The sequence below is a fragment of the Ornithorhynchus anatinus genome, chromosome 5 (genome assembly GCF_004115215.2).
Source record: "Ornithorhynchus anatinus isolate Pmale09 chromosome 5, mOrnAna1.pri.v4, whole genome shotgun sequence".
In the NCBI taxonomy this organism is placed as follows: domain Eukaryota; kingdom Metazoa; phylum Chordata; class Mammalia; order Monotremata; family Ornithorhynchidae; genus Ornithorhynchus; species Ornithorhynchus anatinus.
The window spans coordinates 5,195,783-5,215,244 of record NC_041732.1 but is presented as its reverse complement, the minus strand read 5'-3'; the positions used below and the strand labels follow the sequence as shown (position 1 = coordinate 5,215,244).

General features: G+C 54.3%; 1 protein-coding gene and 1 non-coding gene across 2 annotated transcripts; one reads left to right on the top strand and one right to left on the bottom strand.

The window, feature by feature from the left end:
• Window positions 1-1,691: 1,691 nt before the first annotated feature.
• Window positions 1,692-8,600, bottom strand: KLK13 (kallikrein related peptidase 13). The gene is made up of 5 exons (XM_029065918.2): window positions 8,561-8,600; window positions 7,540-7,729; window positions 5,308-5,579; window positions 3,748-3,884; window positions 1,692-1,897 (listed from the first exon to the last, which is right to left on the bottom strand). The coding sequence occupies exons 1-5, from the start codon at window positions 8,598-8,600 to the stop codon at window positions 1,745-1,747; spliced, it is 792 nt and encodes a 263-aa protein (XP_028921751.1). The 3' UTR covers window positions 1,692-1,744.
• A 5,765-nt stretch (window positions 8,601-14,365) lies between these two features.
• Window positions 14,366-14,503, top strand: LOC114812460. The gene has a single exon (XR_003760112.1). It is a non-coding gene; the product is annotated as a small nucleolar RNA SNORA7 (small nucleolar RNA).
• Window positions 14,504-19,462: the final 4,959 nt, after the last annotated feature.

Below are 19,462 nucleotides of genomic sequence, written 5' to 3'. Positions count from 1 at the left end.
GGGGACTGAGGTCTGGCTAGAACCGGCTTCTTCAGGGGAAAGGGATGGGGTGGGGAAGATTTGGGGGTTCCTGTTTGAGTCAAGGGAGGGATAGTCGGGGATGGCAGTGCTTGGGGAAACGGTCCATCCCTAACTGGAGTGGTGTCCAGGGGGTGACTCCGGGAGCCTGCAAGGGTCCTGGAGCCCCTGCCCATTGAACACTGAACCCTGGGCTGGCTGGAAAGCTCCCTAGTGGATAAAGCATGGGCCTGGGAGTCAGAAGGTCCTGGGTTCTAATCCTTGCTCCCCCACTTGTCTGCTGTGTGACCTTGGGCAAGTCACTTATCTTCTCTGTGCCTTGTTGCCCTAATCTGTCAAATAGGGATTAAGACTGTGAGCCCCATGCGGGACAGCGACTGAATCCAACCCGATTCACTTGTATCTACCTTAACGCTTAGTACGGGGCCTGGCACAGAGGAACCGCTTATGAAATACCACAATTATTATTACTATTATGGACCCAAGCCCCAGGGACCAGCTCGGAAGCGAGAGAGGGTGGAGGAGGGAGACTGAGACCAACACATGGACCTAGGATGGCTTGACTGGAGTGAGGGGAGGGGAATATGAGGATGGGGAGGAGAGGGTTCAACGAGGGGAGGAGCTGAGAGCTGCAGTCCCATTTCTCCAGGGGTGGGGTCCTAGCCACTCCCACAAAACCCTCACCTTGGCACCCCAGGTAAAATACCCCCCCCCCCCCGACTACATGCATGCACCCCCAGTAAGTGAGAGCAAGGGCTTGGCAGTCAGAGGACTTGGGTTCTAATTAGAGAAGCAACGTGGTTCAGTAGCAACAGTCCGGGCTTGGGAGTCAGAGGTCATGGGTTCTAATCCCGGCTCTTCTGCTTGTCATGCTGTGTGACTTTGGGCAAGTCACTTCACTTCTCTGGGCCTCAGTTACCTCATCTGTAAAATGGGGATGAAGACTGTGAGCCTCACGTGGGACAACCTGATCACTTTGTATCCCCCCGGCGCTTAGAACAGTGCTTTGCACATAGTAAGCACTTAACAAATACCACCATCATTATTATTATCTCAGCTCTGCCACTTGTCTGCTGTGTGACCTTGGGCAAGACACTTCACTTCTCTGTGCCTGTTACCTCATCCGTAAAATGGGGATAAAGTCCACGGGCCCCATGTGGGACAACCTGATTACCTTGTATCTACACCAGCACGTAGAGCACTGCTTGGTACATAGTAAGCACTTAACAAATATTATTATTGAACGGCTGGGGGAGAAGGGGTCTTGGAAAGAGCCATTTAGATGTTGGGTCCATCGAGGTCCTTGGGTCCTGCCAAGTCTTGGTTTTCAACCCAGGGCACTCGGTCTTGGCCCGATCACTTCCGGGCAGGGGTCTTCGAAGCCCAGGCCACTCCCAGCCCCATCCCACTTGCTTCCACACTTCCATCCCCTGCCCCTGCCCTCACATTGGAAAGTTCCCAGATGGGTTGGGTGCCAAGGGCCCCAGGGTCTTGGAGGACCAGGCCCAGGGATCAGAGAGTAGGATGGGCTGGGGGTTAGTCAGGGCCTGAGGAGGAGTTTCTGAGCTCCTCTGCCCACACCCCCAGGGACACAGGGGCTGGGGGTCAGCACCCAGTCGCTTCTCCTCTGCTCGAGTCAATCCGGGCTTGCGAGGGATGAAAGGAGATGGTGGCTGGCGGGTCCCTGGTTTAATTCCCATCCCCCATGCCCGGCCCCCCACCGGGATCAGTCTCTGCGGATCGTGTCCCGAATCCACTTCAAGTAGCGGGGGACGCGGGTGTAGACGCCGGGCCGGTTGGGCTGGCCACAGGGGAAATCTCCCCATGAGATGATGCCCTGGAGTCGCTGCTGGCAGACCAGGGGACCACCCGAGTCTCCCTGTAGAGAGAGGGAGAAGACCACAAGGTGAGGAGTCCAACGAACGCACACACACACACACACACACACACACACACACACACACACAAACACACCAGTCCCCACATGCATAACGGCCCTCACACCAAATCAATCACTCAGTGGCATTTATTGAGCACTTACTGTGTGCAGAACACTCACTGATTCAATTCATTCAATCGTATTTATTGAGCACCTTACTATGTGCACAGCACTGTATTAAGTGCTTGGGCGGGTACAAATACAATAATTAACAGACACATTCCCTGCACATAACGATCTTAGAGTCTAGAGGGGGGAATTAGATTAGATTCTTGCCCCCCTCCCCCATATAAACCCCACTGGGACACTTCCCCGAGGGACAACGACCATATCTAATTCCTTCCTGGATATTCCCACGTTAGTACAACGCCTCTGCACACAGAAGCAGCCTGGCATAGTGGATACAGCCCGGGACTGGGAGTCAGAAAGTCATGGGTTCTAATCCCGGCTCCGTCACTTATCTTCTGTGACCTTGAGCAAGTCACTTCACTTCTCGAGGCCTCAGTTGCCTCATCTGTAAAATGGGGATTTGAGGCTAGGAACCCCATGTGGAACAGGACTGAGTCCAACCCTATTTGCTTGTATCCACTCCAGCATTTAGTACACTGCCTGGCACATAGTAGCATTTAACAGATACCACTATTATCATTTTTACTACTTGCTAGATAAATCCTAATAGTACTATTTCCCAGTCACCAATATAAACACACACTTCCCAATTACATACACCAGCTAGAGGCGGGGGGTAGCAAAGAGGGAGCATGAAAGGCTGGGGGCTGAGGGGAGAGCATGTCTTGGGAGGACTATGGACTCAGTTTCCCCACTCAAGCCTAACTTCCAACCCTAATCCCTAAATCTCCACATTCGCTGTAATCCCAATCCCTGCCTTAACCCTAGTTTAGATTCTTACATTACATTATTACATTCTTACATGATGAGGCCTCTGAGGGACAGGGACTATTTCTAATTCCCACCTATGTATTCTCTCCCAGCATTCTCTTCCCACTGGGAAGCAGTGTGGCTTAGTGGAAATAGCCCAAATCCAGGAGCCAGAGGATCTGGGTTCTAACGCCAACTCTGCCACTTGCTCGCTGTGTGACCTTGGGCAAGTCACTTTACTTTTCTGAGCCTCAGTTTTCTCAGCTGTAAAACGGGGATTCAATACTTGTTTTCCCTCTTACTTAGACTGCGAGTCCCATGTGGGACAGGGACTGTGTCCGGTCTAATTAACTTGTACCTAGCCCAGGGCTCAGAACAGTGCTTGACATATAGTAAGCACTTAACAAGTACTATTAGACAAAAATCTAACCTGGAATCTATCCCCAACAACCAACACCTCAACTCCAGCCCCAAATCTAACCTCCTTCCCCAAACCTCACCAAAAGCCTCACCCTAAACCTAATTAGTAACCTTAGTCTAAACTCTAACCTGATCCAGAAAGTCGAATCCTAACATCGATGCCAACCTTAACCTCTACCCCAATTCCCTCTCCAACCCCCAATCCCAACCTCGACTGGGAGGTTGAAAACTTTATTCTGCTCTTCCTTACCCTAAACTTCATAAACCTGACCCTAACCTCAATTTGGCAGCCCATCTAACCCTATCCTGACCCCTGACCACCCTCCCACCCCATTTGCTTTCTCTCTCTTTTCCTAGTTAAGCACTTAGAATTGGGTAAAATGCAGTGGGGTGAGGTCTCCAGGCTCCTCTCTTGACCCTTCTCCCATCCCATCAGTGATCCCAGCTCCCTTGCCCCCTCCGGGGGGCTGCCCAGGAGAAGGTTCTCTTACCTCACAAGAATCCTTGCCGCCCTCCTGAGTGCCCGCACACAGCATGTTGGGGGTGACCTTGCCCGGGTAGACCTGGTGGCACTCCGCGTCGGAGCGCAGCTGGATGTCTGCACATTGCAGGCTGTTTGGGAAGTTAACTGCGGGGTTGGGGGGATGAGGAAAGAAGGGGGTCATGTTGCCTCCAGAGCTTCCTTCTCAGGCCCACCCTCCCCCACGGGAAAGGGCCTCCTCCATATCCGCCCCCCACCATCCCACGCCCTCCACTTCCCAACTCTTTGAGCTCCTACCCCCCCAAAATCTCATTCTAACTTCTCCCAGGACCTGGGGCCCAGGAGGGAAAGAGCAGGATCAGTAGAGCTGGGGGCTGGGGGTTCGGGGTGGGGAGGGGAACTGAATGGGAAGTTGGGGGGTCTGGATGAGGGGAGACATGGTGGGGAGAGGTTTTAGCAGAGCAGAGGAACTGGGCTGGGAAGACTGGGTGGGGAGGGAATCTCAGAGGGGAGGAAATGCAGCATGGCTTAATAATAATAATAATAATAATAATAATAATGTTGGTATTTGTTAAGCACTTACTATGGGCCAAGCACTGTTCTAGGCTTAGTGGAAAGATCATGGACTTGGGAGTCAGAGGACATAGGTTCTAATCCTGGATCCACCATTTGTATGCTTTGTGACCTCGGGCAACCTGCTTAATTTCTCTGTGCCTCAGTTACCACATCAGTAAAATGGGGATTAAGCCTGTGAGCCCCACGTGGGACAACCTGATTACCTGGCACCTATCCTAGTGCTTAGAACAGTGCGTGACACATAGTAAGTGCCTCATGAATACCATTATTATTAATAATAATAATAATAACAAACATGAACATGGGGAACTCAGGGCCAGAAGGACATCTGGCTAGGAAGGGGAGCGAGGGGAAGGGGGCTTGGGAGGAGTGTTGGGGTGGGGAAGTTGGACAGAGTGGAGAACCTGGATGGGGTGCCTGGGCAAGGAGGCAGGAAGCAAAGCAACATGGCATAGTGGATAGAGCCCGGACCTGGGAGTCAGAAAGTCATGGGTTCTAATCCCAGCTCTGCTACTTGTCTGCTATGTGACCTAGGGCAAGTCACTTCACTTCTCTGAGCTTCTGTTACCTCAACTATAAAATGGGGATTGAGACTGTGAGCCCTACGTGGGACAGGGACTGTGTCCAGGCCAATTTGCTTGTATCCACCCCAGCACTTAGTGCAGAGCGAGACACATAGTAAAAACACTTAACAAAATACCATTATATATAAGCGGGTCTGGGGAAGGAGGTGTTTGGGTGCAGGGAAGTCTCAGGAAGTGTCGGGGGTCTGAGCAAGGAGGTGGAAGTCTGGATGGGGGGCGTGGGTCAGGAAAAGGAAGAGGTCGGGAGTGGGGAGGGGTGGGCAGAGAGGGGGCCTGGACAGGATGGGGGTCTAGACAAGGGTTCTGGAGTCTTGGCGGGGATGCGGAGGAAGCGGGTATGAGGATGGGGAGGTCTGGGTGGGGAGTGGGCCTGGGCAGTGAGGTGGGGGGAGGGAGGGGTCCATGCGCACTCTCAGGGCTGGTGGTGCTGCCCCAGCCTGAGACGAGGCAGGAGGTCCCAGGGGGCAGGCAGTTGTTGGTGGCCAGGTTCAGTGGGCGGATGGTGTCGGAGAAGTGGAGAGGCCTGCTGAGGCGCAGTAGCATGATGTCGTGGTCGTGGTTGTGGTGGGTAGGACTGCTCTGATAGGAGGGATGCGGCACGGAGCGCTGGACCCAGCGGCTCTGCTGGCCGGGCTCCCACTCCTCCGTCAGGTTGTGTTTGCCCAGGAGAACAGTGTAGTTCCTGGGGGAGAAAGAGAGAGAAGGGGCTAGGCCTAGACCCTCCCACCCCTCCCCTCCAACCCTTCAGCAGGGGAATGTGCTCCCCGCCCCCAGACTCACACTGGTCAGCGGCCCCCATCATCTCATCCCCAACCTGGGCTGTGACCTCTCCTACCAGAAAAGGCCTAGCCCTCCCTGGGGGGGTCTCAAAATCTCTGACCACACCCCCAGGACAGCCCCCTCCTCCCCATGACCATGCTCCCCAGACCTGGCCCTCTCCTTTCTGTGTCGCCCTGACTTGCTCCCTTTGCTCTTTCCCCCTTCTCCCTGCTCCACAGCCCTCATTAATTAATTATGGTATCTGTTAAGCACTTACTATGTGCCAAGCACTGTTAAGTGCTGAGGTTGATAAGAGGTTATCAAGTTGTCCCGTGTGGGGTTTAGGGTTTTAATCCCCATTTTACAGATGAGTTAACTGAGGTACAGAGAAGTTAAGTGGCTTGCCCAAGGTCTGCTGTGTGACTTTGGGCAAGTCATTTCACTTCTCCGGGCTCAGTTGCCTCATCAGTAAAATGGGGATTCAGAGCGCGAGCCCTACGCGGGACAGGGACTGTATCCAACCTGAGTACCTCGTATCTACCCCAGCGTTTAGAACAGTGCTTGGCAGATAGTAAGTGCTTAACAAGTACCATAATCATAATAATAATTATTATCACATAAACAAGTGGCAGAGATGGGATATCTGTCATTTCATTTGTTTATACTGATGCCTATTTGTAATGATGTGTGTCCCCCCAACTCTAGACTGTGAGCTCGTTGGGCAGGGATTGTCTCTCTTTACTGCTGTATTATATTTTCTCAAGCACTTAGTAAAGTGCTCTGCACACAGTAAGAGCTCCATAAATACGATTGAATGAATGAATGAATGACTCTTCTGTTCCCCGGCAGCTGCTCGTCCCCCGCTTCCCCAACAAAGCCCCCCAAACTGCCCTCTTCTCCCCCTGAACATGCCTCCTTCTTCAAATTCCACAATGACTCTCCCCCGTCCAAAACCTTATCGAAGGCACATCCCCTCCAAGAGGCCCTCCCTGACTAAGCCCTCCTCTCTTCCTCTCCCACCCACTCCCTTCTGCTTTGCCCTGACTTGCTCCCTTTATTCATCCCGCCTCCCAGCCCCACAGCACCCATGTCCATATCTGTCATTTATTTATTTCCATTAATACCTATCTCTCCCTCTAGACTGGCAACTCCTCTGAGGCCGGGAATATGTCTGTTAGGTTGTTCTCCCATGCTCTTTAGTAGAGTACTCTGCGCACAGTAAGCGCTCAATAAATGTGCTTGACTGACTGACGATTTAAGCGCTTACTATGTGTCAAGCACTGATCTAAGCGCTGGCTACACACCCTGCGGACCACCGCCGGGGTCTTCCCCTTCCTCTCCCTGGCCCCGGCCTTTCCTGGACTCTAGAGTGTAAGCCCGTAGTGGGCAGGGATTGTCTCTCTTCATTGCTGCATTGTACTTTCTAAGCGCTTAGTACAGTGGTCTGCACGCAGTAAGCGCTCAATAAATACGACCGAATGAATGAATGGACTGGTCCCTTTCCCAGTCCCCTGTCGTTGTATTTACGCCCATGCCTACGCCCCCTCCCCGGTCCCCAAGTCAGTCCTCGAGCCGCCCTGACTTCAACCTGGCCACCCCCTTCGAGCGACCCCCCCCGCCCCCAGACCTCCCCTTCCAGCCCCTGGGGCGACCCTCAGTACAGCGCTCTGCACACAGTAAGAGCTCAATAAATACGATTGAATGAATGAATCCGCCCATCCCCACCCCTGGGAGGACCCTTCCTCCCTTGGCCACGATCCACCCCCCCCATTCAGGTCCTCCCTGGGATGGCCCCCTTGGTAGCCCTGGGCCACCTCTGGCTCCCCGTGGCTAGGCCTCCCCCAATTCCGCCCCCCCGGACCCTCCCGGACCCCCGCACGTACTTCCGATAGCAGTGCGCTGCGGTCAGCACCCAGAGGCGGTGGATGACCGTGGCCCCGCAGCGCAGAGTGTCCCCATCCATCAACGCTGCCTGCCACGGCTGCGAGTGGGGGGCGCAGGTGTAGCCCCCCGGCAGGGGCCTGCCGCCCCCCGAGGAGCCGTTGAGGATTTTCGGGAACTCCTGGCTGGCGGCTGCGGGGAGACCCAAGTGGGCGGTGAGGGGGGGTCGGGAAGGACCGGGAAGGGTCCCGGGCTTCCCCCTCGCGCCCCCAGACCCGGCCCTCCAAGACCGTTGCTGAATCGGACTTTTCAAGCGCCTTAGTACAGTGCTCTGTACATAGTAAGCGCTCAATAAATAGAATTGAATAAATGATCTCTATTGCTCAGTTGGTCTTTCCAAGCGCTCCGTACAATGCTCTGCACACAGTAAGCGCTCAATAAATACGATGGAGTGAATGAAATGTCTCTCTCCATTGCTCGGATGGACTTTCCAAGCGCTCCGTACAGTGCTCTGCACACAGTAAGCGCTCAATAAATACGATGGAGTGAATGAAGTGCCTCTATTGCTCAGTTGGACTTTCTAAGCGCTTAGTACAGTGCTCTGCACACGGTAAGCGCTCAATAAATACGATGGCGTGAATGAAGTCTCTCTCTACTGCTCGGTCGGACTTTCCAAGCGCTTCGTTCAGTGCTCTGCACACGGTAAGCGCTCAATAAATACGATGGAGTGAATGAAGTCTCTATCGCTCGGTCGGACTCTCCAAGCGCTTCGTACAGTGCTCTGCACACGGTAAGCGCTCAATAAATACGACTGAATGAACGAAGGAAGACCCCCCGGAAGGGGGCTGAAGTGGGAGCGGGACGTGGGGGCGGCGGGCCGGGATCCGCCCGCACCCCGGGGTCTGCCGCCCCGCCTTCCGTCCCTCCGGGTCCCTCCCCGCGCCCCGGGGTGGGGGTGGGGGGTGGGGGGTCCACCCGACGGGGACCCATTGTATGGAGATGCCACCCCGCCCCCATTCTTACCCGCGGAGGCTGCCAGCGTCAGTGCCAGAGCCAGCCACATGGCAGCTGCGGGGGGGACGAGGCGGGAGGGGGCCGAGCCCTCCGCCCCCGGGATCCGACTGTCCAGGAACTGGAAGGGCAGAAGCGAGGGATCCGTCGAGGCCTGATTGTGCGACCCCCAGACCCCTCCTCCCGCCCCCCCCCCCAGATAATAATAATGATAATATTCTGTTAAGCTCTTACTATGTGCCAGGCACTGTTCTAAGCGCTGGGGAGGATAATGATAATGCTGATGGCGTTGGTTAAGCCACTACTAAAGAGCACAGGCTTGGGAATCAGAGTTCATGGGTTCGAATCCCTGCTCTGCCGCTCGTCAGCTGGGTGACGGTGGGCAAGTCACTTAACTTCTCTGTGCCTCAGTTACCTCATCTGTAAAATGGGGATGAAGACTGTGAGCCTCATGGGGGACAACCTGATCGCCCTGTATCTACCCCAGCGCTTAGAACAGTGCTCGGCACATAGTAAGCGCTTAATAAATACCAACATTATTATCACTATGTGCCCAGCACTGTTCTAAGCGCCAGCATGCAAGCTAGTCAGGCCGGACACAGTCCCTGTCCCACCCAGGGCTCACCGTCTTAGTCCCCACTTTACAGATGAGGAAACTGAGGCCCAGAAAAGTGAATTGACTCGCCCGAGGCCGCACAGCAGATTAGTGGCGGAGCCGGGATTAGAACCCATGACCTTCTGACTCCCAGGCTCTATTTATTAGCTCATACTCTTTCTCTCGGGGGAATCTCCCACATCTGCCCCGCCCCCGGAGGGACCCCGATCCGAACCCCGTTTAGCCCCTCGCTGGGATTCAAATCGCGGGGAGGGAAGGATCTTGGGTCCAACTCCCTCCCGTCCCCGGGCGGAGGGGCTGGCCTGGACTTCCAGGACTCCTGGGTCCGCTCCCTCCTGATTGAGGTGACGGGGTCGGGGGCGCTCACCTGCGGGAACCGGGAATCCAACGGGCCCGGGTCCTGCCCAGCCCAAACAGCAGTCGGGGTGGGGGGCGCTTAAAGCCGTCCAGTCCCTCAGCCCCCCCGCCCGTCCGCCCTCCCGTCCGTCTTTCCGTCGCTCTGCTCCTAGCCCCTCCGCCGCCCGCGGCTTTTAACTTCTCCCCTGCCCCATCGCGGGGAGCCCCGAACCCCAGAGCCTCCGAGGGCTCTGCCTCCTTCTCCTCCTTTTCCTCCTCCTTCTCCTCCCCCTCCTGAGCCCTCCTCTCTCCTCCCGCGCTAATCCCGCGCCCGGCCCGGGGGGGAGGGAGCGGCCCCCGCAGACCGGCCGACGAGGCCTAGCAGGGCCGGGCAGGGCCGGGATGGGCCGGGATGGGCCGGCCTGTCCGGCTGGAGCCCGGCTCATCCCAGCTTCCTCCCACCCTTCCTTCTCCCTCCTCTCCTCCTCCAGAGCCAAACCCGCTTGCCCTGTCCCCCGCCGCGGGGAAAGGAACCCCATCTGACCCCCGCCCCCGCAGCCCCTTCCTAGACCCTCCGGGAACAGCTTCTATCATCATCGCAGCCCTCTCTCCCCCTCCCCAGGCCAGGAGGGAAGAGGGGGAGACGCTTACTTTCCCTTGGGCTCCTCTTTCCCCCCAGCCGCCCACCCACAGTCCGGGGTCCTGAGAGGTCCGGGGGGGCCCATCCCCTCCAAGAGGCCTTCCCGGGCTAAGCCACACTTTTCCTCATCTCCCACTCCCTTCTGCGTTGCCCTGACTTGCTCCCTTTGCTGGTCCCCCCCCTCCCAGCCCCACAGCACTTAATGTCTGTCATTTTATTTATTTGTACTGATGTCTGTCTCAACCCCCTTTAGACTGTAAGCTCCTTGTGGGCAGGGGATGTCCCTGTTTATTGTGTGGTACTTTCCCAAGAGCTTTACTACAGTGCTCTGCACACGGTAAGCTCTCAATAAGTACCACTGAATGAAAGAATGGGGCTGGAGGCTCCTTGTGGGCAGGGAATGTGTCTGTTTATTGTTATATTGTACTTTCCCAAGCGCTTAGAACAGTGCTCTGCACACAGTAAGAGCTCAATAAATACGATTGAATAAATAAATGAAAGAGAGAAAGAACAGAGCAACGGTGGGGAGTTTGACTAAAAGTCGGACTCTCCGTACCACGGCCCTTACCCCCGAGTGGAACTGGAGCGGGGGTGTCGTTAGGAGTGGGAGATGGAAACCACGTATGGGGATGGAGGGAGGAGGGGACCTGAAAGTGGATGGGAAAAGGGGAGGGGGCTAGAACTGAGACAGGATTGGGGTTCACATCTGTTCTCTGTTATCTTGTACTCTCCCAAGTATTTAGTACAGTGCTCTGCACACAGTGCTCAATAAATAGGACTGACTGACTGACTGACTGACTGACTGACTGATTTCCCCTCCAACAAAATCTCAAAGGTCCAGGAACCCTTCACTTGTGTTATCCCTCCTCTCCCGCTGAGGTCATCACAATCCTCAGGTCTTTCCTTTGACCTAACCCCCTGTCTTCCCTCTCCCCTTCCCCTCTCTTTCTTTCCTCCCCAGCTGTCTCTGGCCTCAAGACCTCTCCTCTAGAATGTTTAGGTTGGCCCCTGCCCCTTCCTCTGCCATCTCCTCTCTTTCCCTGGCTGGTGGAGTTCTCCTGCTCCTACTCCTACCCCTGCCCTGCTCCCCCAGCTCTACCTTTGGATGACAGAAGGATCGTCCCCGCTGAGTCCAGTTGGACTCCCTGCCCAGCGGCCCCTCCCTCCCCTGCCGTCAGCTTCTAGAAAATCCCTTCCTCCAGAGAGTCCTAGATTCAAGGGAGTCAGCCAGTCTTTCCTTGGCCTAAATTGGCCCTCTCAAATTCCAACCCAGGCCCACCCCCACCTCTGATCCTGGTTTGACTTCAAACCCTGGGAGAGATGGCCCCTGATCTGTGGCCTTGGGCAGATCACTTGACCTCACTGTGCCACAGTTTCCCCATCTGTAAAATGGGGATACGATGCCAGCTTTCCTCTTAGACTGTGAACCCCATGTGGAACGGAGGCTGGAGTTGGATCTGATTATATTGTATCCATTTCAAAGCCTAGCGGAGTCCTTGTCTCACAGTAGGTGCTCAATAAATAACACAACAAACTAACTAGCCGGTCTATAGACATCCATCCATGGGGATAATGAGACCTGTTGGCCCCCAGGTTTCCAGCTAAGAGGGAGCAGCAAAGCTGTTTCACCCGAAGTCAGTCAATCAATCTTAATTATTAAGTGCTTACTGGGTGCAGAGCGCTGTACTAAGCACTTGGGATAGAACAGTATAACAAAAAACACACACGTTCCCTGCCCACAATGAGTTTATAGTCTAGAGGAGGAGACAGACATTAGTAGAAATAAATCAATTACAGATATGGATGTAAGTGCTGTGGGGCTCAGAGGAGGAGATGAATAAAGGGAGCAAGTCAGGGTGACGCTTGGCCCGGGCTCTCAGCCTCATTCACCCGGGTCTCCAGCAAGACCTCAGAGCTTCCAAGAGGGGCTGGAAAGATTCAAAAGTCATGTTGCTCTGATCCGTTAGCTCTCCAAAGATTTCCGCCACTCCCAAGACCCTTCCCATATCCTGTCCCTTCCCTAGAAACCCCACACCTTTTTCACCTCAACTCTCAGGATGAAACTCTTACTCTCTGACCCCAACCCTAATCCCAGCCCAGACTCCAGCAGAGAGCTCAGTCCTGGCACCGACTCCAATCCCCTCCTTGACCGTGTCCCCAATCCTGCTCCAGCTCTGATGCCCGCTCCCATGCTACAGCGCCCCAGCCCTTTCTCTGACCCTGATCTCTTCCTGGTCCCCAGTCTGACCCCTTTGTGGACCCCAGGCCTGTTCCTCAGTCCACCTCCCATCAATCGGTCTTCCCCCCACGTCTGGCTTCTTCCCCGCCCAGCGGTGGCGGCATTATTCCTGGAACAGCTGCCCGCCCTTCTGTGCCAACGCCTATTCCTGCTTCCTCCTGCCCTCTGCCCTCCTCTGCTCCCATTCCTTCCTGTCCTCCTTTCACCCTTCTTCCCCTCTGCGTCATTTCTCTCTCTCTCTCCATCTCCACTTCCCCTCCCTACCCCCTTAATTCCAACTCCCTTCCCCTGCTAACCCCTCAGGCTCTGCTCCCGGGACTCTCCAGTCCCACAGCACCTGCCATCTGGATTCTGTCTGTCCATCTGGGAGAGAGGCAGAAGCCAGAGGATGAGGGAGTGGGGCCACCCTTAATGGTGGAAACCCCTCCCCAAAAGGGGGCTGGTAGTTCAGGACTCACAGGGGGGCAGAGACCGGCCCCAGGAAACACTCCCAACAGGGGGATCGAGCTATGACCTGGAGTGGGGTTCAAGGCCTGGGAGGGTGAGAACGTGGGCCTGGAGCCACAGAGGGCATGAGAGGTGAAGGGCTGCAGAAACTGATTGATGGGCAGGAGGTGGAGCTATGATAATAAAGGAGTTTCTAGGCCAATGAGGAGGTGTGTATAGGATAATATGGGGGAATATCTCGGCCCGTCTATGCCAGGAGGGTATGGGAGAATGGAATTGTCTCCGATATTTCCGATACTCTGTTGCTAATGTTTGGTGTGGCTGCTGGAAATGGGAGTAGCGTGGACAAGTAGATAGAGCAAAAGCCTGGGAATCAGAAGGACCCGGATTCTAATCCCCCTCTGGCACATGTCTACTGTGTGACCTTGGGCAAGTTGCTTTACTTCCCTAGGTTTCTGTACCCACATCTGTAAAATGGGGATTGAGACAGTGAGCCCCATGTGGAACAGGGACAGTGTCCAACCTGATTATTTTATATTTACCCTGTGCTTAGAACAGTGCTTGGCACAAAGTAAGCACTTAAATACTTTTTTTGCAATTATTATCATTATTATTATTATTATCATTATTATTCACACCCTTGCCCTGCCACTTCCCCTGGAGTGAACACAATATTGGAAACCTCTTTCCCAAACCAGATCTGATGGAAGCTTCAGTGTGCTTCTGGAACAAACCCAGAGTCCCCGAAAGGAGCCTGCATCCTGTCCGTCCCCAGGTTCCTCTGCTTCTGATCAGGATTAGAATTTTGGTTTGGTACAAATGAAGATCATGATTTTGGTTTGGATTAAGCATGAGATTTGGGAAGAGGTTAGCGGTAAATCTAAGGTTAGAATTGGAGGTTGGTTTTCGGATTGGGTTTGGTTAAGGGTTAGGCTTAAAATTCAGGGTTAGTTTAGGGTTTGGATTGGGTTTAGAGTGTTGGATTGTGGGTATTGTTAAGGTTTTTGGGGAGCAAATGTTTTTTGGGTGAAAGCTGAGATTTGCGTAGTAACTGGGAATTTGGTTTGCGTTAGGGATTGGTTTGGGGTTTGAGTGTCTGTTGAGTAACTCTGGATTGTGGTTTGGGTTCCATTAGGGATAGGGATTGGAGTTAGATTTTGATTAGTTTAGGGTGAAGGTGCTATTAAGGCTAGACTAGGGTTAAGGTTTGGATTAGTGTTACTTAGGGATGAGATTGGAATTAGGCAATTTTACCATAACAGAAATACAGTTAGGCTAGAGGTTAATCTAATAATTATAGCTTGATAAATATTAGGGTTAAAATTAGGATTGGGGTTAAGGCTAGGGTAAGGGCATTGAGTATAGTTCAGATTAGGGTTAATTTCAATCATTCATATTTATCGAGGGCTTACTATGTCCAGAGCACTGTACTAAATGCTTGGGAGAGCACAACAGAATTAGCATTTACGTTCCCCGTTCGTGATATATTTACAGTCTGAGATTTATTGCCAGGTTTATAGGTAGGATAAAGATTGGATTCCCCTCTTGGGGTTGCACCTGGAGAGTTTCCAGTACTCTACCAGTCTCGACCATGGGCGGGAGAGTCAAGCAGAGGCATATCCATTCCATGCCTAGCTTGGGCAGTAGCTAGCGAGTGGAAGGCCATCTGCTACACGTCAAAACTCACAGCAGCGGCATGGAAGAGAGTCAAGGGTGGAGACTCAGGTTTACTGAGCAGAAGGAGGCAGTGGTAAATCGCTTGCATATTTTTACCAAGAAAACTCTATGGATACACTACCAGAATGACTGCAGATGGAGATGGGGCGTTCTGGGGGTGATGTGTCCGTGGCATCGCTATGGGTTGGAGACGACTTGATAAGACAAGAAAAAGATCAGATTGTGCTAAATTTAAAATTCTAGCATAATTAAAGGCTCGTGATGAGCTTTTAGCCCTGCCATTGGTCCTGGGAAAAGAACTTCTGGCCCTATTGAAACCAGGATAGCAGAGTCCTCATTCCAGCCCAGCAAGTAGGCGAACACCTGTCAGTCAATCGTATTAATTGAGCGCTTATGTGGACAGAGCACTGTACTAAACACTTGGGAGAATACAATATAACAGTAGAACAAACACATTCCCTGCTCACAACAAGCTTGTGGTCTAGAGGGGGAGACAGACATTAATATAAATAAATGAATTACTCCTGTTGGGGCCATGCCTTTCGGGGAGAAGGTTTTAACTGAAGAACCATTATGTGTGGCTGAGTGGATAGAGCGTGGGCCTGGGAGTCAGAAGGACCTAATTTCTAATTCTGGCTTTGCCACATATCTGCTGGGTGACCTTGGGCAAGTCACTTCACTTCCCTGGGCCTCAGTTCCCTCATCTGTAAAATGGGGATGAAGACGGCGAGGCCAATGTGGGACAGGGACTGTGTCCAACCTGATTAACTTGTATCTACCCCAGAGCTTAGAATAGTGCTTAGCACATAGTAAGCGCTTAACAAGGACCATAATTACTACAGGGTATTCTGCAGGGTAGCAGGCCCAACAGGAAGGCCTGAAAAAATTGCTGACCAATCTGGGCAGCCAAGTTAGCGATGGCCGGGCGCCAGCACTTTGCTGACCGCAAAGAAAAAAAAACATTCATGGGCACTTCGCAATTGGCTACACCCTGCCCGCCTACCTGAACGTTGTCCTCAGTGCCCCAGCCGAACTGCCGCTGGTGCAAATGGCATTACGCAAAGGCACTAGAATCATTTCCTGGGTAGACCCAAGTTTCAGGAACAAGCATCCACCCTTCATTCTCATTGGGAGACTACTAAATGCCAAGCACTGTGCTAAACTCTGGGGTAATAGATCTGGGATCATTCGATCAAATTCAGTCCCTGTCTTACTTGGGGGTCACGGTCTAAGAGAGAAGGAGAATGGGTTCAATGTGGTATTGGGGAAATGGCGTTTGGTTTATGGAAACTTGCCGTTTTAGGAATTTTTTTATGGATATGTTTGGGGATAGAGTTAAGATTAGGGTTAGGATTAGGGAGCTGAGGGTGGTGTTGGAGATTGGCTTTGATTAGGAATAGGTTTACCGACAAACATTTATCTTACTTACGTGCTAAGCGCTGGGGTAGCTACAAGGTAATCGGATGAGACAACGCAGTTCCTGTCCCACGATCAAAGGGGGTGAGAGAGCAGGCATTTTACCCCCATTTTACGTGAGAGAACTGAAGCACAGATTGTGTGAGCGGCTTTCCCTAAGGACACAGAGCAGGCCAGTGGCAGACCTGGGACTAGAACCTGGATTGTCTCACTCCTAGGCCCAAAATCTTTTCCGCTCTTAGTGGGAGGGGTTGGGGGGCCAAAATTGATTTTAGTTTTGGAATCAGACAACAGGAAGGGTTGGAGTGAACGTTAGGTGTGGGGAGAGAAGTAGCGTTAGGCTTGGGGTGGAGTGCAGGAAAGATTTCGGGGCAGCAATCGATCAATCAATCATATTTATTGAACACTTATTACGTGCAGGGTACTGTAGTCAGCAGAACTTCAAATCCTCCCCGAACCCAACACCCCACACTCACGTCTTGACCCTCCAATCAGAGGGATCTGGCTTCATTCTGTGATAAAGCAACCCACCAGTAGCAGAAGAGGAATGTACAGGATGCCAATGGACGTCCCCGAAGATCATTAGACAGTAACACCACAGGCAGAAAAAATGGGAGCATTGGAAACCCCACTGATCCCAGTCAACTGAGAGAAAGCTGGAGAGGAAGACTGGGGAACCTTTGGCCTGGGGTTGAGACTGAGGTTAGGGATGGAAGCAGAATGGAGATTGGGGTGCTCCTGGGCTCCTGGTTGGGGCAATGGTTAGGTTTGGGATCAAGGGCAGTATTAAGGTTGGGGTCAGGGTTAGAGTTGGGGACAGGGTTGGGGTTCACGTTGGGGTTGGGGCTGGGGAATGGGGTGAAGATGTGGGGACGGGGTTAATGATGGAGTTAGGAATGGGGCTGGGGATTAGGGTGGGGCCAGGGTTATGTTGGGGATAGTTTGGGATTGTGGTTTATTTGGATTGAGGCTGGAGCGTGGGCTGGGGTGGGGATGTTGGTTTTGGGAGAGGATGGGGGATGGGGTGGGGTTGTGGTTAGAATGAGGCCCAAGGTTCAGGGTGGGTAGGGCTGTGGTTGAGTAAGGAATGGGTTCGGGATGATGATGACGATGGCATTTGTTCAGCGCTTACTACGTGCCGGGCACTGTACTGAGCGCTGGGGTTGGATAAAAGCAAACTGAGTTGGATGCGGTTCCTCTCCCACATGGGGCTCACAGTCTCAATCCCCGTTTACAGGGGAGCTAACTGAGGCGCAGAGAAACGAAACCACTTGCCCGAGGTCACGCAGCAGACAAGTGGCGGAGCAGGGATGGCGGGAGGGTGAGGCCAGAGATGGGGGCCCCCGGGGAAGGGTCTCGGTGGTGGGTTTTAGGTGGAGTCAGCGGACCCTCATCTCCAGAGATAGAGATAGAGCAAGGGAGAGGGAGTTGGAGGGCCGGGGGAGGGTCTGGGCCGTGGACCCCTGGAGGATCAGTTGTTCCTCATGGTCTCCTGGATCCAGTCCAGGTATTTGCAGATGCTGGTGAAGACGCCGGGGCTCTCCGCAGAGGGACAGGGCTGCCCACCCCAAGAAACGAGTCCATACAGCTGCCCGTCACAGAGAAGGGGTCCCCCTGGGGAATTCCCCTGGGGTCCGGAGGGGGACAGAGGAAGGGAGAGAGAGAGAGATCAATTTCAGCGTGTTCTCCAAATATAGAGACTTGGGGTTTGGGGAGGGAGACGTCCCGGCCCCCCTCCCGAGAGACTCCAGCCCGGAGGCCCCCCCACCTCCCAAGTGACCCCGGCCCGAGGCCCCCCCACCTGGCACTCCTCCCGGCTTCCAGAAGGGGGCGCCGCACACAGCATGTTCTCGGTGACCCCCATCCCCAGCAAGGACCGGCAGTCGTTGTTGCAGATCAGGGAGCTCGGGGTAGAGCGCAGAGCTCCTGGGGGGCAAGGGGGAGGGAAGTCCGGGGGTCCCGAGAGGCCCAGCCACCCCATCCCCCTTCCCAGACCTCCCCCCTGCCCCCCGCCGCAGGACCCGCCCCCCCCCAGGCCCGCCCCCCTTACTGTGCCCCCCGGGGCCGGGGGTCCAAGTGGCGAGGCTGCAGCGGGTCCAGGGGCCCGGGCAGACGGAGGGCAGGGCGAGGGGCTGCCGGCCGACCCCCGACAGGGGCCTCCACAGCCGCAGCAGCATCAGGTCGTTGTCGTGGGGGCCGTTCGGACCGGCCGAAGTGAAGTTGGGGTGGGGGAAGAGGCGGCCCGAGAACCGCAGCTGGGATCCGGCTCGCACCCAGAACCGGCTGCGGGGGCGGGGGAGGGGGACGCGGATCAGGGTCCTTGTCCCGGGCCCCCCAAAACGACCCACTGGTTCCCCTCACCCCTCCGCCCCTGCTCGCCCAAGCTCATCCCCCCACTCCCCGTCATCCCAGTCCCATGCTCCCCCTCCATCCAGCTCCCCATTTCCCCTCCATCCCAACCCCCTGTTCCCCCTCCATCCCAAGCCCCAGCTTCCCCTTCAACCCAATCCCCAGATCCCCCCTCCACCCCAGCCCCCTAGATAAAAATAATAAGAATTATGGTATTTGTTAAGCGCTTACTATGTGCCAGCCACTGTACTAAGGGCAGGGGCGGATCCAATCCAACGGGGTTGGACACAGTCCCTGTCCCACGTGGGGCTCACAGTCTCAATCCCCATTTTGCAGATGAGGTAACTGAGGCCTAGAGAAGCGAAGTGACTTGCCCAAGGTCACCCAGAAGACAAGTGGCCGAGCCGGGATTAGAACCCGTGACCTTCTGACTCCCATGCCTGTGCTCTCTCTCCACTATGCCACACAGATCCCCCCCCTCAACTTCCAGTTCCCCAGCCTCCAGCTCCTCCCTCCATCCCAGTCCCCAGCTTCCCCCCCGACCACCCTACACACACACTCACGGGCGACGACAGTGGGCGGCGGTCAGCACCCAGCGCTCATTGACCATCACGGCGGAGCACTGGTACTTGGTGCGGAAGAAGAGGGCAGCGGGCAGGGCGGGGGCACTGGGGGGAGAGTTGTCCGAGCACCCCTCGTCTGCAGCCTCCTCTTCCTCCTTGACCTCTCCCTCCCACGGCTTGGCCTCCGGAGAGAGGGCTGTAGGACTCAAAGACAAGGCCCTCCTTAGAAGGTGGCAAGCGGTGATGGGGCAGACAGGGAGCCCTATGGCAGAGGGCTAATAATAATAATAATAATGTTGGTATTTCTTAAGCGCTTACTATGTGCAGAGCATTGTTCTAAGCTCTGGGGGAGATACAAGGTGATTACAGGTTGTCCCACGTGAGGCTCACAGTCTTAATCCCCATTTGACAGATGAGGGAACTGAGACTCAGAGAAGTGACTTGACCACACAGCTGACACGCGGCAGAGCCGGGATTCGAGCCCATGACCTCCGACTCCCAAGCACGGGCTCTTTCCACTGAGCCACGCTGCTTCTCTAAGGATTCATTCATTCGGTCAGTCATATTTATTAAGCGCTTACTGTGTGCGGAGCACTGTACTAAGAACTTGGGAAAGTACGGTACAACAATC

Bases quoted from the DNA above. Each gene is read 5' to 3' on its own strand.
- KLK13 (XM_029065918.2), bottom strand. From the start codon at position 8,600: ATGTGGCTGGCTCTGGCACTGACGCTGGCAGCCTCCGCGG. The intron at 5,580-7,539 runs GTACGTGCGGGG...TTTCTCCCCCAG, and splicing joins GCAGCGCACTGCTATCGGAA to GAACTACACTGTTCTCCTGG. The intron at 3,885-5,307 runs GTGCGCATGGAC...CCAACCCCGCAG, and splicing joins CAGCACCACCAGCCCTGAGA to TTAACTTCCCAAACAGCCTG.